The sequence below is a fragment of the Sesamum indicum genome, linkage group LG8 (assembly GCF_000512975.1).
Source record: "Sesamum indicum cultivar Zhongzhi No. 13 linkage group LG8, S_indicum_v1.0, whole genome shotgun sequence".
Lineage (NCBI taxonomy): Eukaryota > Viridiplantae > Streptophyta > Magnoliopsida > Lamiales > Pedaliaceae > Sesamum > Sesamum indicum.
This window is the reverse complement of record NC_026152.1, coordinates 16,989,131-17,016,197: the sequence shown is the minus strand read 5'-3', so window position 1 is coordinate 17,016,197 and position 27,067 is coordinate 16,989,131. Positions and strand designations below refer to the sequence as shown.

General features: G+C 35.5%; 2 protein-coding genes across 3 annotated transcripts; one reads left to right on the top strand and one right to left on the bottom strand.

Annotated features, from left to right (window-relative positions):
• On the bottom strand, positions 1,028 to 9,248 carry LOC105169057 (auxin response factor 1). The gene is made up of 15 exons (XM_011089324.2): positions 8,859 to 9,248; positions 7,844 to 7,974; positions 7,067 to 7,182; positions 6,554 to 6,649; positions 6,373 to 6,429; positions 5,676 to 5,828; positions 5,503 to 5,587; positions 4,520 to 4,610; positions 4,270 to 4,434; positions 3,747 to 3,866; positions 3,568 to 3,643; positions 3,144 to 3,309; positions 2,597 to 3,063; positions 2,150 to 2,340; positions 1,028 to 1,618 (listed from the first exon to the last, which is right to left on the bottom strand). The coding sequence occupies exons 2-15, from the start codon at positions 7,887 to 7,889 to the stop codon at positions 1,450 to 1,452; spliced, it is 1,998 nt and encodes a 665-aa protein (XP_011087626.1). The 5' UTR covers positions 7,890 to 7,974; positions 8,859 to 9,248; the 3' UTR covers positions 1,028 to 1,449.
• Positions 12,451 to 26,593, top strand: LOC105169055 (mitotic spindle checkpoint protein MAD1). Of its 2 annotated transcripts, none has more exons than XR_002287730.1 (16): positions 12,451 to 12,817; positions 14,547 to 14,646; positions 16,505 to 16,665; positions 18,156 to 18,353; positions 18,437 to 18,529; positions 19,165 to 19,278; positions 19,817 to 20,064; positions 20,403 to 20,574; positions 20,965 to 21,075; positions 21,159 to 21,362; positions 22,032 to 22,194; positions 22,851 to 22,941; positions 23,024 to 23,093; positions 23,776 to 23,917; positions 24,765 to 24,893; positions 25,696 to 25,734. XR_002287730.1 is itself a non-coding variant. In XM_011089320.2 (16 exons), exons 1-16 carry the CDS (start codon positions 12,614 to 12,616, stop codon positions 26,410 to 26,412), a joined length of 2,187 nt encoding a protein of 728 aa, XP_011087622.1. In that variant the 5' UTR covers positions 12,451 to 12,613; the 3' UTR covers positions 26,413 to 26,593. The 2 variants fall into 2 exon arrangements, 1 of the variants encoding a protein (XP_011087622.1); XM_011089320.2 differs by lacking the exon at positions 23,776 to 23,917 and adding an exon at positions 26,323 to 26,593.

Genomic DNA, 27,067 nt, shown 5'->3' with positions numbered 1-27,067 from the left:
AAATTTTTAATTATATTTTTTTAATTTTATTTTGATAGAACAAACATTAATAAAAATATTATATTTTTTGTTTGTTTATTGTTACATACTTGTTCAATAATTGAAGAATTAAAAAATTGTTCAACAATTCTTAACGAGGAAGAAGATGAATAATAATATCGTATTTATTTATAATATGTTGAACTTTTTTGTACATTTGTACAACAAATAATAAATAAAAATATAACTGTGTCTACGGGTTAGACCCGCCCCGACGGGTTTTGTACCTGGACGGGGCGAGGTCTAACTCGTAGACCCAGTTAATAATAAATAAAAATAATTACACTCCCATCTTCTAAAATTTGCTGTAATTACACGTCAATCCCTATGATTTGAGAATTACATCTGGCATACTTAAAATTTACTCCAATCTAACAAACAAATTCATTCATTACTTACAATTCACCCAATTCAATGATATAATAAAAAATTAAAAAAAATTATATTTATCCTCAACTGACTTATCATAAAAATTACCATCATATATCTTTACGTATTAATGCATGTAAATACATATATCTTCACCGTTATAAAAATAATTTAATTCAGAAAAATTATTTGACTTTTAATAAGTCGATCACAAGTAAATATTAATTTTTATTCAATTTTTTTTATATAATATTAATAAACTCAGAGAATTTATTTATTAGACGAAAATAAATTATAAGAAACATACGTATAATTGCACCGAACTTCACGTTAGGATAATGTAATTATCCTTAATAAATAAGAGTAGAAATGTTACCTAACGGAAGGACTTACAATAATAAAGGGCCTTCAATATCTTCACACACACCACACATCACACAACACAATAAAAGGGCCTTTAATATCTTCAGATAATAATGACCTTATGCAGAATTTATGTTGATTCAATAATGCAAAACTATTTTACCCCAATACGTTGAGCGAAAAATCCCGCACACCAGAGTGAGTGATCAATCAGAACTCATCATCCACACACTAAAGAGAGTCTACAAGTATGATGAGCACGGAACAAAGGCCATATAACTTTATATACAAAAACCTTCATTACATTAATAAACTTTTGTACCCAAAAACAAAAACGCAACATAACATCTCTCTTCAGCCTAACTGGCATTCAAACAAGAAAGCATCATAAATTGCCCCCCACAAGCACAAATAGTAAGGATAATGCTACACCATCTACAACGGAATCCTTATCCTTCTGGCACCGCTCTCAGATGTTGCACGTGAACATAAACCGCCATTTGTCTCGCCAGAATATCGTTGCCAGCATGGGCAATACGTCACACGCAAGGCATCTCTTGGTTGCTAAAAACAAAATAGGAAGTCAATTGTCGAATTGTTGGCTTCCTCTTCATTCCTCATAGACTTTCCCGGAGCACGTTGAATATATTGCAGCTTAAATATATAAGCAGGACTGCATCAGTAGCCAGACCCCACAGTCGAGGATAGTTCTTCGGTACCAACAGCAGCTTCTGAAAGAAGCTTGCCAGATTTGACTTCTGCCAGAGGAAGCTTTATCTTGGGCGAGAGCATCTTAGCTTCCTCTGCTGTATAGATGTATATCTTCTTCACCATGGTGCAAAATTCACTGAAAATATTGATCAAAATCACATGACAAATATGAAAATTTTAGAAGCATATCCATATAGTCACTCACACAGGAAAAGAAAATATCATTGTCATCTACGCCAAGCAAAAGCAATGACTAGCAGATGAGGTAACAAAAAGTCAGAGCCCATGCATTGAGATCAAACTTTTTCCTAAACTTAAGTCATACAAAGGAGCAACAATTGGAGTTTAAACAAGAATGGATATCAGCAAATGATATGCGTAGCTCTAAAAGCCTGAGAAGGCTGAGTAATGCTAAAAGCACAGCCTATCTGGAGAAGTAATAGGCCAAGTATGTATTCAGCATGGTTTCTTCCACAGAAAAAATCTTTGAGGTGAAGGAATAGAGTAAAGTAACTCAAAACAGCAAAAAAGATCCTAACAACTGGAACTTTTCATAACCTACTGCAATTGCACAGCGAGTATTAATACCTTATGCAAAACAAATACAGATCTAGGAAGTAAAGCTACATTAATAGAAAGACACAATAATCAGTAGATTCGACTTAACTGCCATGGATCATCTCCAACCATCATCATGTCATCCTCATCATCGGTGTAGACAACCTGCCATTTCTTTGTTGACCCAGAGAGTTCCCCCACAATTTCAAACATCTCTTCCAGCTTCCTGAGTAGATCCTCATAGCAATCAAACCTGGTCAGATCTACTGCTCTCCCAACAGCAATGCCTTGCATGTGAACCTAAATGAATAAAGTTGACAGATAAGGATAACAGCAAACAAAACCAAACAAATTGTTTTTGGTGGAACGAATCTCTCATAAAGATCCCAGCAGGGATTCACAATACCAATAAGCGCAACAGTCCCCAGTCTGATACCACCTCTCACACGGGTGGCATTGAATTAAATACTCACTTAAATTTGCATTCTAAGTTAGATCCCATTTTCGTTCTTGCATCTAGAATTTTTTTACGAAAGCAGTACTATGCTGAAATTACCTTGGTGCAGCTCCGGATTTGCCTGCTGTGTGGCTCATGGGGGGATCTCAGGCACGACTTATCAGGACCACAACTGACTGAGGGAACATCAGATGGATTACGATTCGATGGCTCAGAATGTTCAGATTCAGCATCTAGAGGAATATGAGAATCCTCAATAGCTGCGCCGGGGTGTACCACCGGTGAGGTGTCCTCAACTGTTGAGTGGTCAAGCAACTCGATTCCAAACAGCCTGCAGCCATTTGCTTGTCTCTTTTCACTGACAGGGGTAAATGACTCTGCAGCAGTTTCTATTTGATTAGGCTGGTACACGGAATTGCTTGAAACAGGCAACAAATTCTCGTTATAACTCATAGAGCTGACTCTGGTGCCGGAACTGAGCTTAGGTGATTGATATAGGTCACGAACACGTGATGGATCGTGATAGGGGAATGCTGAAGGGGAGTCAGCAGGTGATTTCCACATACCTAGCATGACCAAGTACATATTTATAAAAAGCTAGGCAAAATGGATAGCTGATGAACATCATCAGAGAATAGGGCAATACCAAGTGAAGATAGATCCTGCATTGGCGAAGGCAGAGCAGGTGGCCGTGCCCGCTTATTCCTTTGTTGATTCTGTGAGTTTGGAGGAGTTGCTGCAACTAGTGGTTCTATTTCCCATGGTGAAACAGTATCAGGACGCAATATTGGGGAAGGTTCATCCCACTGGACCTGGAAGGACACATTGAATGAGTGATAAGCTAAGATGATTATGATCACTCAAATGGAGTACTTCTTCGTCATGAGTTCATTTTTGTGCTTCTCCACATACAAAATTTCCTTTGTGGCCAACAAAATTTCATTTGTATTTCCACATGTAAAGCGAAAAGAAAATTTGATCATCATCTTCAAACAAGATGCTATCTTCAGCTTGCAAGGGTCAGAATCAAGCATGGACATACCAACAAGCAATGAACGTGGCATAATTACCTTCAAAGATCTCCATTCAGAATCAGGCCACCGAGAGGAAGCATTATTCACAAAACCAACAATCGTCCCACTGAACCTGTATTAGCATGTAATAATGATTACTTTTGCTGAAATCCTTTCCAAAGAAATTACTTCTAAATATTCTCGTCATACAAGAAGAATGTTGATAATGCATATACCTTCTTTCAGGAACCTCTTCACCTTCAAATCTCATCTTAAACCTCATCCCAACTGAAAGCTTGTGATTTTGAGCTTCAAGATACTTGTTCAGACTTACAATGAATTCCGATCGACTAGTTCTGTGGGTAAATGGTTGCAGTTTAATAAACTAATTACGCCAAGCAACAACCATAAGAGTGGTATAAGCATACAATAGAAAAGCCAGATTCAGGGCGCAAAATATTGGTAAAAAGCCGACAAGCTGGGTGGCAAAGGGAAAAGGACATTTGTCAAGCACACCATACAATCTTCTCTAAACTTCCACTCATAAGGCAAAATAAGGCTGAACACTATAATATCCACCAGAAATAGAAAGCATATGGAGTAACACACTATCCGTGCACAGAAGTTGGTTCAATCTATCACCAAGTCAGACTTATAACAGAAAAAGTAGATTGTACTTATTATACCAATGGTAACAGGAAGAATGGCTGTGTTAATCATTCAATAGTTATAAAATACACAGAAGTAAGAGCAAACAACCGTGGTTTATAAAAAACTGAAAACAGGGTCCTAGTGGAGATGGCATGTGATGCAGTAGCCAGGACCCCCAGATGCATGCTGTGACTCGAAATGACAGAAGATGGCATATTATTTAGTTGTCTCATGAGCCTCCGCACACCAACTCGAAGTTCCCCATTTTCTCCTCTGCCAAAACAAAGGAAAAAGATTGTGACTTTGGGCAGTACAAAGTATGAAAAAGTTGGCGGGTATTAGGTTCATATAAACTTACCTTAGGAAAATAAAAGCATCTCCTGCAACTAACTTTTTGGCACTAACAAACACACTCCAGCCAGTGGTCAGTAAGTGGCGCCTTGGTTGGCCTGAACAATGATGTCGATCAGCATCGATGTGAAATAGGATTCATGCCAAAGGCATCTAACGCAATAAAGGCATAATAATGACCAGCACTATAATTCAACAGCTTAGTAACCAGAAGGAAGTGCTGTTTTCGTTTGAAAAACCATTCATCCCAAAAAGAAGCACATATCTGAAGATGTTTCAGCCATAAAAGCGTAGATTACTTAAAGAAAATATCTACATGCAGCTCAAAGACTCTTCAATGGTTAATGTGAGCATCAGCAAGAGGAGCATAAGTTGCATGTTCAATCTAGGCAAGACTCTACTTGCTGGTCTTTCCATCATCCAATCCATAACAAATCGGGTGAAAGCCTGATACTTCTCACCTACTCAAACGATATTGAAAACTACCATTCCGTCGAATCGGAAAAGGTTTCGAAGAGGGAGTTCAGTGGTAAGATCTGAAGGGGAGATTCACGGGTCAGAGGGTGGGTAAAGAAAAGCTGGTGCAGCGCGTCAAACGCCCTCGCGCAATGCCGCCCACAACAAGGAAGGGTGACAAGTGGGAGAAGAATTCCTCCCCTAAGGGTGTGGATATGGTCTATCGCCAAAAGAAGAAGTCAAATCAGAAGCAACTGGGCAAGCAAATGCCGTTAAGTTAAAGGGCCATAGTGTACCTTGTACTAGAATATTCATGATTCACTCACCAGGACCGTTATTTTCCTGAGGCTGACATGTCATCGCCATTTTCTATGTCTTTCTTATTTTTTCTTTTTTATCTTGGGGGATTTATTTTAATTTTTTTTTTGGAGCCCCGGGGGGGGGGGGGGGGGGGGGGGGGGGAGGAGTAGCACAGATTTATCCTATATTTCGTGATTGCAGTATCAGGGCCATGTCTTGACCAGTACTCCAAACCTCGGAAAATGTGGCGGAAGTGCCATTCATTGCCATGAAGGTCAGACGCTACCAATTCCTGCCAGGGTGGTTGTTGAGACATGTCCTGCAACATGTCAATAAGGTTAAACCATGATGAGTAGAGAGAAAGCGGAAAGTGGCAGGAAAGCACACAAAGATCCCAAGACTCTTACCAATGGAGGTAGACAATCATCAGCATGCCTTCGTAAAACCGAGAACCCCCCATGGGTGCTGGTATCAGAAGCAGTAAGAGTCTTGCAAAATGAATGGACAGTGCACCTTTCAGGCTCTGGCAGAGGAGGATCCGGACTTGTGACCTCACTTTGCTAATCCAACAAATAGATAAGAATAATGAGCCTCAGTGTTAATAATCAAGGATTCACAATTAAGATTACAGCTCATGCTAGAAGGAACCAACCCAACCTAACATGTCGTGATCACAAACAACATAATAAGTTGTTTATTACTCCTGGTTTATCTTCGTTGGATCACAACAAACTTGAATTACGAAAGGGTTCTGACATTCATATGGCCCTCATGAGAAAGAGAATATGCAGATTAACACAATAACTAAATAATTTAAATGTCCTGTCTTCAGAGAAAAACAGAACAAAATCCATTTGCCCCACCTCTAGCCTCGGCGGAACTCAATTTGAAATTGATAACACCCAGAACTTATTCCATACATACTGTTACAAACTCGGATATGTCTAATTCCCCACTAAATCAAGAAATATGCTCGCCAAAATACCACCAATAAGACCATTATGGGAGAAGGACACAACAGAACTTGCTTCAAGATTGCCCACTGTTCAGACCAAATGAATACCTAACAAGTTTACAGGTGGTAGATTAGAGAACGGAATTTACGTCTTGTTCAGGAATCAATGTTATTTGTGCATACACCTCATCCGTGTCTGGTTCCGCCTGAAATATAAAATGACCAAGTTAATGAAAATTTACAATGTGGAATATGTTGAAGTTTCCGGCATGATAAAGCCACCTAAAAAACAAAGTCACTTGCTTGGATAAAAGTTTAAAGGAACCTTACCCGAAGATGAACATGCATCACGTTGCAAAGTATTTTACTGGGTAAGTTAAATGAAGGGAGTTGCTGATCTAATCCCTGATGTGTAGATGCTTCGAGCTAGAAGGCAGGTAACATAATAAGTTAAAATTTAGAATTGGCTACACCAAAAGTAAGATCGCAATATACAGATCAGATGATCTTGAAGTTACAAAAATAACATCCAATGTAGAAAGAGCACTAAACATCCATGAAATCCGCTAAGAACTTGAAAATAATGAAGTAACAAATATATATATATATATACATATATTTTATATAAAAAGTGTCTCAAAAATCATCTCTTCTATGCAGTTGATAAAATTCCCCTGAGCAAGGAAGAAATAGAAATTGGGGGAGAAAAGGTAAAATATGAGAAGAAACCAAAGTATCAGGAAAAGAAGAGATATTTTGGAACCCCATCTATGTATTTATAGTGAAAACTGAAGTATTTCATTCAAAGAATAAAGTGATAAATATGAAGAGAAATGGTCAAACCTGTTCCATGTGACCTTGCGGAAAGTAATAAACTCGTTCCCCTTCACGTGGAACAGTAACAAGGGGCCCAGCACAAGCATGCCAAAGTTCTTTATACAAAGCATCATTCAAGGCCCCTGTGACAAAAACCCAGGCAAATAATACACCCATGGTAGATCCAAACGATCAAGAATAAGCAACAGCAAAAAAGTTTAGATACATTAACAAATTGTTAGAAACAAAGAGTTTATTCTTATGGCTAAATTTCTTTCTAAGGAAATTTGAGGAGAACGTCTTTCCATCGATAGGGGAACAGCATATATCAAAGTCAAAATAATATATCCACTAGTAGATTTCTACAGTTTACAGACAATTTGAAGTCTTCCACCCCTATCCTCACAAACATAGTCCCTGGAACAGCACTTGGTTCATATTTATGAGCAACTACACTACCCTCAATTGATATGACCATCATACCACTTACAGGCAATAAAAGAACAGTGAAGCTCTTCCTGACAAAAATGTAGATTTCAGCATAAGAACGATTTATGAGGAATCAATAATCAGCTTCACCACAATTCCTGATAGGAAAAGCCAGCACCAAGTTTGGACTTTTATACACCAAGAAGCAGGTTGAAAATAAAAGAATAAAGTCAACCAGAAAGACGTGGTTGTATGCTTGTATATACAACAAAGCAAATAGAACCTTCTTTTGTGGCATAACATGGATAGAAAAACTACCACCTACATGAGTCAATTTCACAATGAATAGAAAGTCTCAAAATCAATTAGTGGTACCTGGGGGTGGACCACCACCAAAATGATTTGCAGCAAGGTGTGCCATGAGAAACCCAACTCAAACTCCACTGCAACACCAATGTCCAGCTTTCGGTGCCTTCTCCCGCTCACTGATGCTAAACTCGCTAATGCTGAATGATATGAGTATGTTAGTTAATAAATCTGACATTATCTCTGTTCTTGAAAATTATAAACAGAAAGTAATCCAAAATTCAAATAACAAAGCTCTTGGGTACAACACCACCCTCATGCTTTTGGTCTGGAATACAGCAAAAAAGTTGTCTGTAGCCACACTTTGTCACACAAAAATCACATGTAAGGAGTGAACCTTTCAAACGGGTTATACACAGCTTGTTTTTGTACCCCTAAGTTCTGGATAGCTTTCTAAAGTAAAATCAGCCAACTTTTTCCTAATGATTCCAAACTAACCTCATAAACTAATCACACGATTAACCCAAGTAGAACGTAAGCGATACTGGACCCTGAAGAAGAATAATGCTAGAGACAAATGAAATCACCGGGGAAGAATAATTCTTAACCAGCAGATGCATCAATCTAGAGATATCACATGCAAGTCCACACCAAAATAATTAGCGGATGTAGGTGCAAAAGTACATAGACTACCTCTTTTCTGAACGCTTCAACAAAAAACACATAAGAAAGGTACATGATGGGTACTCCACCACAACAGATAAAATCTACTTCTTCACTACGACAACAGAAAGAACCATCAAACTCTTCACTTAAGCAGGTCAAAATCAGTCCAATAATTATGACTAACACCGCAGAAATTCATAGATCAAACTAAAAAAACATACTATAAAGAGATCCAAAGCAGTACTGCAAACGGTACGGACCTCTTAACGCTCATTTTATACCGCGGGAACATTTCCAAGCATGCTCTTAGATACTTCATTTATTTTAAGTATGTATACGGTACGGAGCCGAGTGTACGGACAAAATTAAACCAAAGAAAACCAAAATCCAACACTAAACAAAGAATCCAAGCACATACCAAACAAAACACCGCGTTCTCCACCGCGATTTTGATACGCACAATCCAAACCCTAGAAAAAACCGGCGTTCCCATACTCAACCTCCAATCTCCAATCACAGCCACAAGCTTCTCCACCACTACACTTGCTGTCCAGCAATCAGCTCAAACCCAAATCTCAGCTCCGGATTACCAGCTATTTCCCCTACTACAAATAAATCACTGATTTTCCTTCCAAGCGAAAAACAATTTACAAAAAAAAAAAGGTGAAAATACTATGGAGAAGAGAGAGAGAAAAGATGGGGATGGATAGATGGATGTTCTATGCCTGGTTGAAGCCGACAGAGGTTCCCCATTTTCTCTCTCTAGAATTATTATATATATATCCAATTCATTTGATTTTATGGACTTTTTGGAGAAATGTTGGAGTCTAATATAGAGAATAATGAATATATGAAGTCCAAGTGAGTATGGGAGAATTAATGGTCGTGTTTGTGTAGACATACCTTTATAGCGTGCCCGCTAATGGGCACACCCTACGCCCATTTATTTTTAATTTCTTTTTTTTTTTTCGTGATTCCCACAATCATATAATGCTAATGACATACACTGTTTCATTTATATTAAATTTCTATTATATTTTCTTTCACTCAAATAGTTATGCCGCACGCGATCTCGACGATTTTATAAAAATTAATTGAGTTGTGAAATAAAAATATATTAAAAGAATAATGATGGTGTAAAGGAACAATAAATAAAAAGACCATTAAAATATATATATATATAGAGTGATGTAAAAGACATAAAAAATAAATTATAATTATGGAATTTGTTAAAAATATGAAAGCTTGTGAGGAAAAAATAAGTAAGGTGAAAAAAAATGTGGAATAGTGTGTGAAATAAAAAAAATATAATTATAATATTATTAAAAAATATAAATTACTATTTTGATCAAATTTGTTTAAGGAAAAAATAAAATAAATGATAAATTTGAGTATGCAAAAATTAATATAACAAAAGATTTTATTTTATAATAGTGTGACTGCAGTCATCGTGGCATGAGCCTTCCTACATGTATATAAATCAATACTTCATATCTAAAAAAAAATATTAATTATGGGGTATTATTGTCAGACACACAAAAGTTGGGGGCCAATATCACAAAACCTCGTTTATGAATGAAAAATATTATTTTTTTATATTAGTTTAGATTATCAATATATTCATTTAATTTGATTCAATACGAAATTTTTGAGTAAATTTTTTATGTAACTTTTTATAATATTGTTTGTAAAACAGTATGACTAGTTTAAATAAATAATTTATTTTTTCATGTCCCAAATAATATACTTTAGAAAACATAATACAGCAATAAATCTGAAAATCATGAATACTTGCATTTATTATTTAAACCTATTCTCAAAATATTCCAATTTCATTCTTCTGTGAAAGTTTATTAAGGATGATAATTATTTATTTTTTGTAACTAGCAATTATTGTATTTTATTATTTATTGTGCTTTTCTAATATATATTTCTTACCATTGTAAATGAAATACTGTGAGAAAAATACGGTAACAGAAAAATTCCAACACCAATATCGATGTCTTATTTTAAATGTTAATATTGATATTTTATGAACAAAGACGAGATAATATATTTAAGGCACATCAGATGTATGATTATTTATTTTTATTTATATTACAATTTATTATTTTATTATTATCTTTCGTATTTCAGTGAAATTTATTAAAATATTAATATAATTACAAAATAGTAATGAGGTGGTGTGGGGTGGACAGGGGTGAAAAGCGTGCCCTGAAATGGGTACAGGTTTGCCGTCCAGCGTCCACGCGCGGAAAGCGATTAGTTAATTTCAACGCTTGGGGAATTGCAATTTCCCCCTTTGGCCTTTGTGCTATTTATTTTTTCTTTATTCATTGTACGCATCATTGATATATCAAAACAAATTACTGTCAAGTTAACTATTAAAAATTTATCAATTTACAACATTTCCCACCTTGATAGGATCAATTTGATTTCAAGACTTGTTGAGATAAAAAAACAACATTTAAATTTGACTGATTAATATTTTAAATATAAATAAAGTCGTAAAAATTTTGTATCAATCAATTTAAATTGATATCTATCTGATTTATGTTTTCAGTTATGTAACTTGTGACGTCCTAATGTTGAATCATGCGTCGCTTGTAGTTTGAAATTTTCGCTTCTAACCCGTTTTGTAACTTTTTGTTTTTTTTTTTTAAATTGCATGAAAAAATAATCTAGTTTAAATGAAATTTAATATAATGTATGTAATTAAGAGTTCCAAATATTGTCTTATAATGAATATTAAAATATACATATTAATTAAAAGCAAGTGAGGCGTACATGCTTGGCCTGATTTGGCCCTTTTTCAGCTATATTTGAGTAGTGCAACTTGGGGCAGATTGTTGCTTGTGATGTGATATTCAACATGTCAATTATAGTCTCAAGTAGTTGTTCCAAAATTTAAATAAAAAACATAAATTATAGTATAGGGTATTTATTTTATCACATGAGTTTATTTTTTATTTCAATTTATCATCGCGATAAGTTGTTTTTGCATGCATATACTAAATAATTTTTTATATTTTAAAATATATAATAAATAAAAGCAAAATATATAAATCATTATATTATATTAAAAAACTAATTTTTAGTTATTTTATTAGTTGAAGGGCATTATTGACTTTATAAAAAATTGATGCGGCAGTGTCATTAACTCTCATTTGTGAATATGAAGCCCTTTTTTTTTATATTAGTATAGATTATAATTTTTCATGAATGTGTATATGATTATATATACTAATATACAAAAGAAAACGCATTTTTCATTTATAGAAAGTGGTTCGTGACACTGCGATACCTAATTTTTCTACTGTCGGTAATATCTCTTATAAGTTTATTTTTTTATTTTATTTAAATATGATGTATTGATTTATATATTTTATCTTTATCTATTATACGCACATAAGTACAATGTGTCTCGATTGTTAGTATATATATAAAAAAAACACTAATAAAAGTTAGGATTTCTTTTATTTTTAAACTGTAAATTCAAAATAATGTAATTCAAGCACATATGTACTTAAATTTATGTTTGTACAATATTAAAATTTCAATTATGTAATTATTGATATACATCACGATTGAAATTAATGTAGTGTATATTTTCAAATCAAATTATCGTTGGCATTTTGTACCAGATTCTTACTTGCTAATAAACTGTCCATTTTTTATGTGCCATTGTTCATTTTTGCGAATTAAAAATTAATAATCATTAAAATAAATATTAAACTTATATATATATGTATTGTTAGAAAAATAAAATTCACGTGGAATGTGCACAATATGAAAAGTTGAAAAAAATAAAAGAACCGTTTACAAGAAAAAGAAATTTGGTGATTAGTAATTTCTAAATTTAGTATATGAAAAGAAATAGATTTTTGTTTTATATTATTGGGAATAAATAATAATAATAATAATTATTATTATTTATTATATGTTTTTGTAAAGAAATTATATTATAAGTATTTTTTTAACGATAAATATTATAAAATATTGGAAAGATTGGAAGAAGGCAGATGGTAGACAAATACTTCTTGGCGCGTTCCTTTTCAAAAACTTCTTCATCCCTCTTTCTTCCACCGAACAAATTGAAACCCTAGCTTTTCCATGTGCTCTCTCTTAATTAGATACAGGAAGAGGTTGACAAATTAAGAAGAAAAGGTAAAGATGATTCTACGAACACCGCCGCCGAGGAAGAGAAGGGCGGATTCGCAGCCGCCGGAAGATATTAACAACAATAATGCGCAGAGCCCAAGTTCCAATAGAGAGCTACTGGTTTACGAGGATCTGCCGGTGCCGGAATATTCTCATGACCATTCAATTCCCATCACCTCTGACCAAATGCTCTGCACTTACCAATGCCGTCAGATGGTGTGCTTTAGTTGCATTTTCCACTTCAATTGCTCACTTTTTGATTTATTGAACACTTCTTCATTTCCTGGTCTTTTGGATGTCTGCTGATGAATCTATTGTTCCTTTTTTGTTCTGGGAATGAATTCACTAATTGCTTTAGAGCTCATTGATGGTGCGAGTCAGGTGGAAGGGAACTTTAGAACATGAACCTTGATCAATACTATAAAGGTGATTAAAAAGTTTTGGAAGGGTTAAGTAAAATGTTTTCCTTTAGCTGATGTTAGAGCTAAGTAACACGCTAGTCCTGGTTAGAGTCTAATCTCTTGTAGCTGTTGTTGGTTGCGCTTTGGTCCTCTTCTGCCCCTGCCCCTGTCTTCTGTTTGATGTTATGAAGCTTCCTCTCACATCAGTTGAGATATAAATGTATCATGGTTTATAACCAAATGGGTTGCTCCATCTAATACTTCATGAGTTTAGCTTGGAACATCCATGGGCTAGTAAAATTAGCTTAGTTTAAGATCAAGTTTTGAGATTTCGTCTGTTAATCAGCTTCATGCTGACCTACACTCGATTCTAAAGCAGAGAGTTAGTTGCAGGGAACTGGCTACTTCAGAGTATCCTCTTTGACATTTCTAGTGATACCTGTCTCTTTAGATCACCTCAGTTGACATTGGTAGTGCCACTTGACCGCTTTAGAGTGTCTTAGTTCATACTTTTGCTACCACCGAGTCACTTTAAAGTATCTTAGTTGACATTTCTAGTGCTTAGAGCACTTTACAGTATGCTGTTCACATTTCTAATTGTCGCTTCAAATCATATTTTCAAATCTTACCTTCTGATGGCCATGTACTTTTTAACAAATTGACCATGCCTAAAATGTAAAAGAAGGCTTGAGTATATGCCATAAGGATGTTTGGCAATGCTGCAGGCTGTCTACTAATTCATTAACTACAGATTTCTATATTTTATGCAGTATTGCTGGACGTGTTTCATTCTTATGTTACACCTGACATTAGTTCTACATAAGCTTAAATACAGCAGTAATCCACTGTGATCACGAAGGGGTTTTATCATCCAATGGAAGCATGACATGATTCTGAATTATAATTTCTCCAATTTAAGAGAGTAATCACTTCTGGATTGGTAGTAGAATATCACAATGATGATTCCAAATATATGGAACGATTCTGTGAATTATAATTTTGCTGAACTATTATAATATGAAGTAAAGCCTATTGATTTAACCCCCCTGATCGAGGGATCTAACATATGCCAAATAGTTCGTCGTCTCTTATAGAATTTGGTCTCAGGTACTATGCGCGACTGTTCTGATACAAATTTAATCTACTATCAACTCGTCACATGGAGTAGGGTACATGCATGTGAGTCAGTGTCAGACAACTTTGTGTCCAGAGAATTTTTTTTTATTTGAGTTCGTGACTTAAAGAAAAAGATACAAGTTGTGGCAGATTTCTATGGTTTGTCCTGCAGAATGGTTTCTGATTTTGTAATATCCATCCTACGAAAATTTTAAGTTTTCCTCAATTTCAACATCCGCTATCAATTTTCCCTAGAAAATGGAAACAAATTGATTGACTTCATCGTTGAGGTTGTTTTAGTTGTATGATATGTTCCAGTGATCATCATATATTTCCTAGTGTGGTTCTTCTATGTTCTCTTCTTGATGCTTGTAATCTCCAAACTTTGGTCAACATTTCCATGGCTGATAAAAAACTTGCTTTTGTAGGTGAAATCAGAGTTCTTTGATGCTCTAAGCAGTGCAGAAAAGCAAGTTCATGATTACCAATCTAAATTTGGAGCACTGAATGAAGATTTATCTAATGCTGGTAAGATTTTGCTAATGATTATGATGCCATGGAGACATTCAAAGCACGTATAAGAGTACTCGAGTTTTTAATTAACCTTTCTCTACTTTTTCCCAACAAACTATGTTACTAATTGTTCAATGACATTCAACTGCAGGAGAGTCATTGTGACCTTATGGCTCAGTTGGTTACTTGTAACTTTTAATCAAGACATTACTTAGTTTCTTCTTACCTTTGGAAAAGTTACTCTGTTCTTTGTTTTTGATAATGCAGAATGTAGTAGAAAGAGTATAGGTGGATTATGCTGCAGGAGAAATTATGATTACTAATAAGGGATCCTTTTAGTTAGTAGCAAACTGCAAAGGGGCTTTGACACTTAAGTCAAAACCAAGAGCCGGTTTGAAATAAATAGAAGTTGTAGTAGGTTTGTCGCTTGGGTTTCTGTAAGGAGGAGCATGGGTTTTCTTTCAACATTCTGCATTATCAAAAACAAAGAACAGAGTAACCTTTCCAGAGGTAAGAAGAGAAATTATGATTACTAATCAGGAGTCCTTTTAGTTAGTAGCAAACTGCAAAGGGGCTTTGACACTTAAGTCAAAACCAAGAGCCGGTTTGAAATAAATAGAAGTTGTAGTAGGTTTGTCGCTAATAGAACTTGTAGTAGGTTTGTCGCTTAGGTTTCTCTAAGGAGGAGCAACTTTCTAGATTCTGCTCCTCATTGTCATGTTTATGATCAACAATTGGTCTTTGGCTCTCTGCATTGAGTTGCCATTAACTTAGAGCGGGGAGAAATGTGGTGTTTGTATACTTAGCTTGTCTTATACGGTCTAGTTATGATCTGCCATTGTTAGGATTTTGGGTGTGCTAGAACTGATAGTGTGACTAGCTAAGCTAAATGTTCATGCAGCATCTTGACTTATTCTGCCAAAGCTTCTGTAGTAGTTTATGGGTGTGAATATCTTGTCACCTCTACTATATTGACACCAAGGATCAAAGGAACCCGTTGTATATTCTGGTTTTAGGTAGGCAATATCTTACTCTTCTGATTTAATAAGTTCATATCTTATGGTTACAGTCCATGGCCTTGTATTATTCAGGTTGCTGAGGAGATAGTCATTTGAGCTTTGAGTTAATCAATTGATCTTATTAGCCAAACTCCATGACGTGGAATTTCTATAAAAGAGCTATGCTATTGCAAATGTCAATAATAACTAAGCTATGCAAATATCCTACAGTGAATTTGCTTCTCCAGCTCTCTTTATGTCTTTAGCTCTTCTATTCTCCAGTGTCTTCCAAATGTTGATCTCTATTAATATAGTCCATCCTTTTCTTTTGGGGGGAAGGCCGGGGGGGATCAGAATGCTTCAAGTAGTACCTGATACTCGATAGTGCTCCTTGAGATTCTTGTTGGAAAGCTGCCGATTAGTGCAGGCAATTTGTTTGTGTTTTCCTTGTCAATGGGCTTACAAAAGCTCGAAATTTTACCTGTCCCAAATCCTCCATAGTTGGAGGAGTGTGGCGTTGCACTTTCCTCTGCCATGCAAATTCCTTGTTCCTTCACAAGCTTTTGTACCTGCAGTACTTTCTTTAAACATTAGGAATTGTCAACTTTTTTTAGTTACTTTATTTTTGTCTTTTATTATGATATTTTTTTTTCTGGACTAAGGAGTGCTTTCATGAAAATCACTCATTTGTTGCTACTTCTTAGATGATAAATACAGATGAATAGATAGACAAATCTCTGGACTCAAATTGCCCCTTCCCACACCTTTATTTAATCTTTGCATTTCAAAGAGAAGTGTGTACCCTTACATTGCAGTTTTCCAAAGATTATAACTTGATACTAAGCTGTAGCATAACATAACTGTTACTTCGACAGAAGCTGAGCGCAAGAAATTTCGAGAAAAATTCTTCAATGCAGAGCAAGAATTGGCTGCGGCTAAAGGACGTGAACAGATGTTGCAAGAGCAACTAAGAAAGGAGGTTGATTTTTCGCAGGAACAACTCAGAAAACAAATACATTCCTTTAGTGAACTTGAGGTCAGTAATTTTTCTTCGTCTATTATTTGGATTTTCTTTATCTGGGGCATTTGATATGGGTACAGTAATGTAGCATATGGTCTCATGTTATGAAGCTTGTTTAACGCGGCATGCATGGCATGTCTAGATAGGGTGGGCATGAACTTGAACTTTTTGGAAATTCAATTGATATAATCATGCTTGATAAATCATAAGATTGTAAAAAATGGTGGTCAGGAGGGTTTGAGTGAACCTCATAGAATTTCGTAAAATTGATCTGTTTTTTAGATATGGACCACCAGGAACCAATCTTGAAACCTTAAGTTTAGTGGACATTGTTTATGAGATGGAGATTCTTTTGGAAAAACATATCCATGGCTTCATACTCTAGTTTCCAGGCCATAAATAGTGAAAAACATGTACATCAGGGCTTGGGGGCTCCCCTTCTTGTGTCCACTCCCCTCCTCTGTTGTAGTAATTTTTTGTGGCAAATTCTCTCAGTTTATCAAGTTTAAAGTGATCCTTTTTGCCGCCTTTCACTTCCATCATATTCTTTATAGAACTGGAGTTGTACCTCTTAGTTTCATCTAAGTGCTCTATGGATAACCTGCAGAGTTTTGCTTTCAGTTCAAGTTGGAACTTTGCAAACCACTTTATCCACTTTTTGAAGTAGGTTTCTATTTGGAGGATCAGAATTTTTGTTCACTCCGTGCCCACACACTAGATTTTAAACTTAAATTACGTCTGAAATCATTTTTGGGCATGAGTTAATACTCAAAGCCAATGGAAGAACCCAAAACAAAACCAAATGAATCATTTCACTTTGTTGTTTCGATATTATTAGTTCAGTTTAGTACAAGAGATTAATACCTGATATTTCCATTACCAAACCTTACAAATTGCCTTGACTGAACCCTTCTTGCATGTGTCCAGATGATTAGAAACATATCACTATGAAGTTCTGTTGAAATCTGGAGCATAAACATGGACTGAGCATGTGTTGTCAGCACTTCTGCTTTCATGGAGTTAAAATCATATGAAGAATTCTTAATGAGTTGGTGCTTTTTTGTTGGTCATTGGGAGTTGAAATACATTGAGTAATTTGCATCATTATGCATATTTTACTTGCCTTTTTGCTGTGCAGCACTACATACGACCATTGCATCTCACATGGGTGGTTTAATGATTTTATGGCTTACATGTCTGATAATTTTTGAGTCAACTTTGCGAATTGAAGATCTAAGGCCAACCCTTGTATAATGTTCGGAATTTGCTTGCTGCCTGTAATATCATTCTTCTTAACAAATTATGCATGTGTATCTGTCAGTGACTCAGTGTGAGAATTCTCCATCTTAGTTAGTTTGTGCTGCAGTTAGAGTACTCCTTGTTTCAATTATATTTTTCTATTTACTTTTTTAGATATAGTTTTTAAAGACTATTTTGTTCTCTGGTAGTGTTATCTTCAATGTTTTGTCAGGTGTGTCCAAAATCTTGCCCCTTTTGTCTTGTAGGTAAAGTTTCAGAAGGAGATGGATCTTCGCCAAAAAGCAGAGTCTTCAGCAGCTAAAGCTGAAGAAAAAGCAAGTCTTTTAGAGGAAAAGCTAAGTACTCTATCAGAAAGCATAGATAGGGAAAAAAACCGTCTTCAAAATGAGCTTCTCCAAATGAGAAGTGAATCAAAGCTGTCAGTATCCAGAATAAGTGCTGATGTGAGTACGTTAATTATTTTAATTAATAAAAACAGTGTTCATGGTGATTTTGTTATCTAAATCTTCAACAATTTTCTCTTCAGCTTGAGAGAATGGAATGCAAGGCTACAAATGCAGAAAAAGAGTCAGCATTACTGAGAGAGCAATTGGAAGAACTTAAAAAGCGATTGGATAAGGTGAAATTCTACTTGTAATTTTAATTCTTTTTGGTCAATTTGCCATATTCGAGTTGATGATATTGTAGTAATTTGTGAACATTTTGCCTTAGATTACTTTCTATATCTAGTGACAGAGGTTGCATCAGTGGAGGGGGTGTTCATGCACCTTCATTATCAGTGGACTAGTTGCTCCGATGAGCTCATGGCAAAGGCTTTCATTTGTTTTGGATAGCTGGGCACAAAGACCTTTAGTTTTCCTCATTTACAATGTCCATGTTCTAATACTCCATCAAAGCGGAATATGTATTAATTTGGAAAATGACATTAAAAAGTTCAGAAAAACCTCATTTCCTCGTGAAAGTACTTCACTAATGCGACAAATCTATGGTACAAGTGAAAGATGCATTGCTCTTTTTTTTTTTCAAAATAACCACTACTTCTTCTGTAACCAAATGTGTATATGTCAAATACGGGCAATGGTCTATCATGTGTCTGCAGTATACAGAAGTGGAACCATGAGTTTGCACTTAATGAATATTGTTTTTATCATTTAAATATGCACTCGTAATTCTGCTTGCTACACATATACTTCAGATAAATTATCTCTAATTGTTTGGTTCTGGTGGAATAATGCGATTGTCTATCTTCACCAGTGCATGCAGGAGAAATATGAACTGGAGAAAAAGTCATCTATCAGATCTCCAGAAGTTCCTTCGCAGGACTCTAATTTGTTGTTGAAGCATTTGCAGGAAGAATTACGGAACTATGTAAGCATTTTATGATCATTATTAGATATTAAAATCTGGAGAGCAACTTTGTGAAAGACAATGACACAACCGGTATAAGAATGAAGATGAGAATTTAAAAAAAAAAAAAGAAAAGAAAAAAGGGGGATATTAGTAAAGGGACAGGAAATAAATCCTTTGATCACCCTCTTTTAATTATTCATGTTATTATGAAGACCTTACAAGCATTATTAGCTGATCATGGTTTGTTAATAAGCCTTTTCGTTGTAGCCTTAAGGTAGGAACTCATATTGATGAAATGGAAGGTTGTATTAGGTTAGGAGGTGATGCTTGTCATTGTTTGTTGAATACATTAATCATTCTGCATACCAGGTACTTTTTCAGTCAGGCATCCATATCCTAAAAGACGAGCTTTAGCAAATTGGGGATATATCTCCTGTTATAAGGAACATCTCATTCTTTGCTTTCTTGCATACTTCTGATTCATGACTGAGATTTTCTATACATCTTTCTGATATAATATAACATATCGTATGGACGTGTCTCAATATGTCACCAGGAGTCTGAAGTACGTGAAGCAAGAAAACTAAAAGCTTCTCATGAAGACATCGAACTATTGAAAGAAAAATTATATGAAGAAAAAAGCCGGAGGGAGAGGACAGAGTTGGATCTTCTTAAATTATCTGATCTCCAAGTAAACGTGAAGAGGTTGGAGGGCGAGTTGTCTACATGGAAATCAGTGGTTAGGGAAATTCCTGGTGTGTCATCTGCAGATGATATACTTCCAAAATTTGCAGCTTTGCAGAAGTATGTATCTTGTCACATTTTGCTTCAGCATGATGTCACTAGAGTTCCATAGCTAAGAAACATAGTGATATTGTTTTAATTGTTTCAAGGAAAGCAGGTTGCATCACGTTGCACCTTTCGAATATGGAGTCATTTTTCCTGATATAATTTTATTAAGCTCACAAATGTAATTGTTTGTAACACTTTTTTAACCGTCTTTTTCTGGCAAAGAACTGTATATAATAGTTTTGTAATCTTTTCTTTTACTTCTTATCTGTAGCTTGTCTTGGATTGCTATCCAGTCATACTTGTGCTATCCTTATGTGGCGCTCCTGATCTCTTTTGTTGAGCTCATGCAGAGAGGTGGTTGATAGCATGATGAGAGCGAGTGATGCCCAGGCATGCATGAAAGAAATTCAAGTGTCTCTTGATGCAGCAATTCTTGATAAGCAAAATGCTGAAACTGAGGCTGCAATGGCCAAAGAGAGGGCAGAATCATATAAAGCAGAAAACAAACAGCTGGAATCAGTGGTTAGCACTAACAAACTGATTTTTGGTTTTCTGATGCAAGGAGAATGTATCATCATTTATCCATTATTGTTGTACTTATTCCGTCGCCTGTATAATAGTCTAGAAGCAGTAGATAATCTTGATCTAAATTTTTTACATTGTTTAGTACTTAAGCACAATCTGAATCTTGAATTGGTTCCTTTGGAAGAGACTGTTTATTGGCTGGTGATAGAATTTTTGGGAAAAATCGCCGATTCTGAGTAAGAACCTGCAACAATTGTAAACAAAAATGCCTGTTCTGTTAATTTTTATCCTTTCGGCTTAAAGCCTCCAAAAGTAAAACACTATAAAAGTCAACTTGTTTAGTTGTCCTATATGTAATTTGTTTGAGCTGCTTTTTTTCTGTTGTAGCTCGGTTTGATTACAGAGGAAAGAGACCGGTTAAAAAATGTTTTGAAGTTATTAAAAGAGCGGACAAGTCTTGAAGGTGGAACTGAATCAGTCAGTGGAACTATCGTTCAGGTTGGAGTACCATTCTAACTATAATCTGGTGTCATGTAAGCTTTCCTCACTTTTCTCTGGTTATTAATATCTCATGTTGACAGGAGCTTGAAGCATCATTGGCGAAGAAGGAAAACTACGTCACAGAACTAGAAAACAGTTTATTAGAGAAAAAGGAAATTAATAGCCGTCAGCAGAATGAGATAATGTTGCTCAACGAAAGGTTAGCCAATGAAGCAAGACGAGTAAAGATGTTAGAGCGAGAAGGTGATCGTCTCCGTTCTGAGATATCTTTGTTGGAGTCTAAGGTTTGTGTGCCAAGGCGAATCCACTTGTGCCTTAGAATTAAGTTCTGGTGCTGTACTTGTGGTTGTCAAGTTCAACATGACAGTTATCTTAGAGCTTTTTTACAAATGACATGAGGATTTAAACATTCATGAGCTGAGGTAGAATAAAATAATTAGATCTGTTGAATTGAGATATCCACAAAAAAATGGTGACGGGGAGGATAGGATCTCATTGATACCCTTGCACTGGCATCACAAAACTCAAAATGAAGTTTTCCATGAAAAAAGTTAGTAAAAGCTTGCACAACCATTTTGGTGCTCATCAGACATGGTGTGTATTCCCTTAATTACATGAATTTAAGAGATTATAGCTTTCACATCATTGGACTGCTAATCCTTACCACTTATGTTTCTGGCGTGGTTTCACCCATAATTCCTTTCATAGTATGTTTTCCCCTTAAGCACTATGATGTGGGCGAGTAGTAATGCTGAACTCACAATTCAGAGTAGGTATGATTCTGCTATGGGTAACATCAAGAAGCAATTCACTCATTAGTTGATTTCTGAGGCAAGGCATGTGACAGAATAAGCAATTCTTTCTCCTATACAAAGTGATTGTATGTGGTCATTCCATTTTGCACTCATCTTCTATCTCCGTTTTGATAAAAGAGTTTTATACTTCTTTTGTAGCTGGGACATGGTGATTTTTCGTCGACTAATACAAAAGTTCTGCGGATGGTTAACACCCTAGCAGTTGACAATGAGGCAAAACAGACAATAGAGGCCCTGCAAAATGAGCTGCAGAAGACAAAGGAAAAGTTGCAGGCTGTTGAAGAACTTAAAAAACAGTCATGTAAGTAAGATGGATAATTGTCAAAGACTCGAACCTGTACAATTTGTTTTCTTGCTTTACAGTTCTTGTGAGTACGCAGATAGTTTGAACACCTCTGAAATTAATTGGAAATTGAGAGTGGCCTTGGAAGCAGTAGCAGTATTTAAAGGCATCTTGAACCTCAAGTGATGATGCAGGTTAAACTAACAAGAGCTAAGAGGTGAAACAGTAATGTACTGTCGTTTGAATAAATAGTGGTAAATTTGATGACAATTGATGCGCTCAAAATGTTTGAACTTATTTGTTCTAAATTCAACTTAGAAAGTAATGTATATTGTATTCCAGACCACATGGATTGTGAAATGCCAGAGCCATTTTCCTCCTACTTCCCTCGCTACTCCCTCCCTCTCATGAAAAATTTAGGAAAAAATAACCTTCCTGTCCGTAAGTGGCCTAAATTCTGAGCATAGCAATTGGTCATCTATGTATGATGATTGGCCCGACACTTTTCCTTCTCTTAATGTTCCTTGTACACTGAAATCCACAGTCTCATGTCTTGTCTTGTGAATATTGCTCTACAATCTGGTCAAATTCCTTTGTATATATTATGAACACTATATTTCTTCTCTCTCATGTTTTTCTTGATATGCTCTTGTTGTTATTGTCATTCTTTGTAGCCGATGCTGGCACACATGTTGACTCCTATATTGCTGGGAAAATTAAGCAGTTAAAAGAGCAAATTGCAACACTTGAAAAACGTGAGGAGAGGTGAGTGGGCAATAATTTTTGCAGTATTTCTATAGCATTTCCATTGTTTTAGCTTGAAACTAAGGAAGATGTCATAAAGCAGATACAAGACAGTTTTTGCAGAAAGAATCTCTGTTTTCCGAAGGGCATGCTGTGAACTTTTTGGTTACAAGGTATTTGCCTACCAGAATTTTCTTTTAGTTCTAAAGTTTCAATTGATTATATTTTATGTCTTAGCTTCTTACTTCGTTGTACCTTCTAAAGGGAAATAAAGACATCGTACAATGGACCCTACATAAAAGTATCCCCCAATTAGGATGTGAATAATCTTTTTCAACTGTCTCTTATTTTATTATACTTGTGTATATTTATTCTTTTTCTTTTTGTGAAAAGCATTTCTTGTTTGCACTGTTGCGCTTTCCTGCCTGTCTAAGACTGTCAATGAGTCCAATTAGTCTTACAAGCTTGATTTGAGATTTTTCAAAATGAGCTTTATATTATTTAAGATTTCCCAAATTTCAGGGAAGACAGAGAGTAGAAATTAAAAAAAGAAGTCCTCAAATCAATCAGGAAAGAGAGTTGGAATGCTTATAAGTTGGCATGTATTAGGTTTTATTTTATTTATTAGGGATATATTGGTATTTTGACTCAGTAAATTTAAGTCCAATGATTTATCATTTTAGTACAGATAATATTTGATTTCGATTATTTTGAAAAATTTATGATTGTTAATTTTTTATTAGTTAAATAAATGTGCATTATTAATTGTCAAAATTAAAAATAGCACACACAATATGGGCTGCTTTGGGCTCGGCTTGAAGGTCATATTGATTTTTAAAACATCTGTTCTTTCAGCAAATAAGCTCAAATGTATTGAAACCTGAAAAAAGAAGCTTGTATGATATCAAACCAAGCATGAGCCTAAGTAGTCATGTTTCAATCGACTTGATTGGCATCCTACTTCAGTCACTATGTACAATGTATAGATTCACTACAGGTGAGCTTATCTTTCTGAAGCCTGTCCTGTTTTAGTTGACAATCCTACCATTTGTAGATGCAAAATGGTGTAGAATTGGCTATATTCAAGTTTTCACTGTTTGATTTCCTTCATCCCTCTTACTAGCAAAATCAGAAGATGGTAAAAGTTCTTCACCAGTAAAGTTTAGAGCTTACATGAGATTTAAGACTTTTGGCTTTGGCTATGCGTTTGAACTAATAAGGTGGTTGTGAATACTGGACATTTCCCATCCTTTCCACCACTTAAACGCACAAGACATCGTGAAAAAGAGAATTCAAATTTTGCTCGAGTTTTGAAGGAAAAGTTACAATGTGATTTTCAAAACTTTGGCTGCACTCACAAGTTCACCCTTGTGAATCATGCCAATGCTATCCACTTTTCGGGACTGAATATAACACTCTTATTCCAGCTTGAGAGAGACATTGCAATTTAAGCTTTGAAATTTTAATTTGTGGATTCTCCTACAATTTGACCACTAGTACAATATTTTGTTGGTGTGATTTCTACATATTTGGTTAATCACACAGGAACCGAAAATCTTGTTCAACATTGCATCATATATTACAGATGGCAGAAAAGACTTTAGTTACAGAAGAAATGGTTTTTCCTGATTAGTTTGAATGAAATAGAATACTATTATGCTTCTCCAGAACAATGAGTACTTGAATTACAGGGTTCAAAAAGTCCCACAGCTGGTTAAAGTTTAGCAATCTTTTCTTTATGATGTGTTTCATTCACATGCTTAGCATGAAGAGACAATGCAATAGTATCCTTCCAGTAATATTCTGATATCCATATTCTTTTTTATCTTGTCAATATGCTTCAGATTGTAATGGATGACCACCAGCGACCAGATGGAATACCTGTCACGCGGTTTACTCTCCACTCGATTTATGCCTTAAGTGATGATGAGAAGCTTCAATTTGAATATGAGTCTGGGAATACGAATATTGTGGTAAGCTGGCACGAGTAGTTCTTTTTTCTTTTTTTTTTTTTTGGGTAGTTGAGGGTGATGGGGTGGTAGTTGGTCTGAGGGTCCAGAATAAATGGGAAGATTTATATCAGTACCAGATTTTTCCTACTCCTTCTACATGCATTTAATCATTTGATTTTCAGGCCAATAAAACTGATGTCCCCTTTAGATGGACACATCTTAACCAAACCCCTTCCAGTTTCTGTAATTACACTGAACTCTTGATTGGAGGTCTGGGAGTCAGGGAAAGTATGCCTGTTTTGGCAATAACCTGGGCCCTGGTTTAGGGATTGTATCAGCGTGTCATTGTTTGTTCTCTCAGTGGAGAGTTTTAAGATCTGGTTCCAATTTATATGGCACTTTGATCCTTTGTCATGTGTCAACTGTTGTGGGGAAGTGGAAATACAAACACTTCTTTCAGGGAAAAAATCGAGTTGTATTTCAATGGCACCATCGTGGCAGCTTGCGTGTTAAGAGTGTATTTGAAAGATTGGTAGGAAGACGGATGTACCTGTAACTGATGTACGATTTTGTTTTTATAAGGGAGGTCCATATCAGAAACTAGTGAGAAGTGAATTGACGCAAACTGGTGAAGATATATCCTTTGAAGTTATGCCTCTCAAAATAAGTATATTCATTAAGTGCAGCAATTTCCTTAATATGATCTGAAAAGTGTATGCATGAAATTTGAAGACCTCTAATTTGAGCTCCACACTTGCATGCATATTTATTTTGTATTTAACTTGAACTACATCGCATTTTCTGTTTCTCTTCAAAATGCCAGGTGAATGACTACACTTTGCAGCCTGAGATATCTCGACAGGTGTGAACTAAGCATCTTTTTGTAGTTGTTGCTTTTGTTGTTTCTCCTTTTCAAATCCTATGCCTGCCATTTGCTCCAAATTATTGGACTGACTTCTTTGTCAAACTAGTCAGAACTATATAACTTACTAATCACGCACTTATGCTGGATTAAGAAGAAATAATATTACAAGTGGGGTTCGTGTCATTCTATGGATAGCTCTTTGAACTGGATTGCAAGAATATTCACTTGTTCTGCTTTTCCTTCTCTTATTGGAGTGTTAAAGTAGAAAAGATACCAAGATATTGATAGATCAAGATTGTAATTTAACACCCTATTATAGTATTGTATGATTGTATTCTTAGATTAGACTTGAAACTTTGTGTCATCTGCGATGGGTAAGAAAAGGAGAAAAGAGGTTTCGGACTTAACCTAGATTCCACAAAAATTGTTTCTTCAAATATTTCCAATGTTAACCTAGGCAGTTCTAAAGTGAACAGCACAAACTACCTTGAATCAGATGAGAATGCTCTTGGTTTCTTGTGTTAATTGCACGCTTGTCGGTTGCATGTCCAGTTTTTAGTTTTCCTCAAGTGTTCTGTTTGGCAGGTTGATATATTTATCCGGAAGATGAATTCAATTCCTGCCTTCACTGCGAATCTGACAGTGGAGTCTTTCAATAAGCGTACTCTCTCCTGAAGTGCAGCACCCATACAGTATCACATCTCAAGCTATTACCTTGTATTATATTCATTAGTTGAAACTTTTGTTTCTACTTCTCATTTTCGCTCAACATTTTCTTGTATTATAAATGCTTGTGTACGAACTCAAAAGTGTTTCTGATTTGGCTGCTTCTTTGACATTTTCGTCAAAATAATCACAATTTTGTATAAGCAGTGTTACTTCTAAACCAATCTGATAATGATGGAAATCTGGTTTTTACTCTTCTGATTAATTCAGAGATTAGTCTTGGATTTCTCAGTCAGGACCAAATCCACCAATTTCTGCGCCAGTCTTTGATCCTTATGGTAGTTTTAAGTAGTTTTTGGTTGCGTAAAGTTTTGCATGTTCTCAGAGATTAAGCTGTAATCAATTTCAGAAGCATCTTGCTGTTTAGATTGTGCTGTGAGTTGCTGAATATGACCCGAGCGTGCAATGCACGTCTATGTGCTGTGCGGTTAATGTAAGAATTGATGATAATGGGCATTGCTGAGGTACAGTGGAGACATGTATTGTTTGGCACAGGTAAATGATAATGACCTAAGGCCACATTTTTCGGCATTGCTTCAGCACAAATCAGCCTCATGCAGACCACAAGTTGTATGCATTATCAGGACGAATCTTGTGCCTGAGG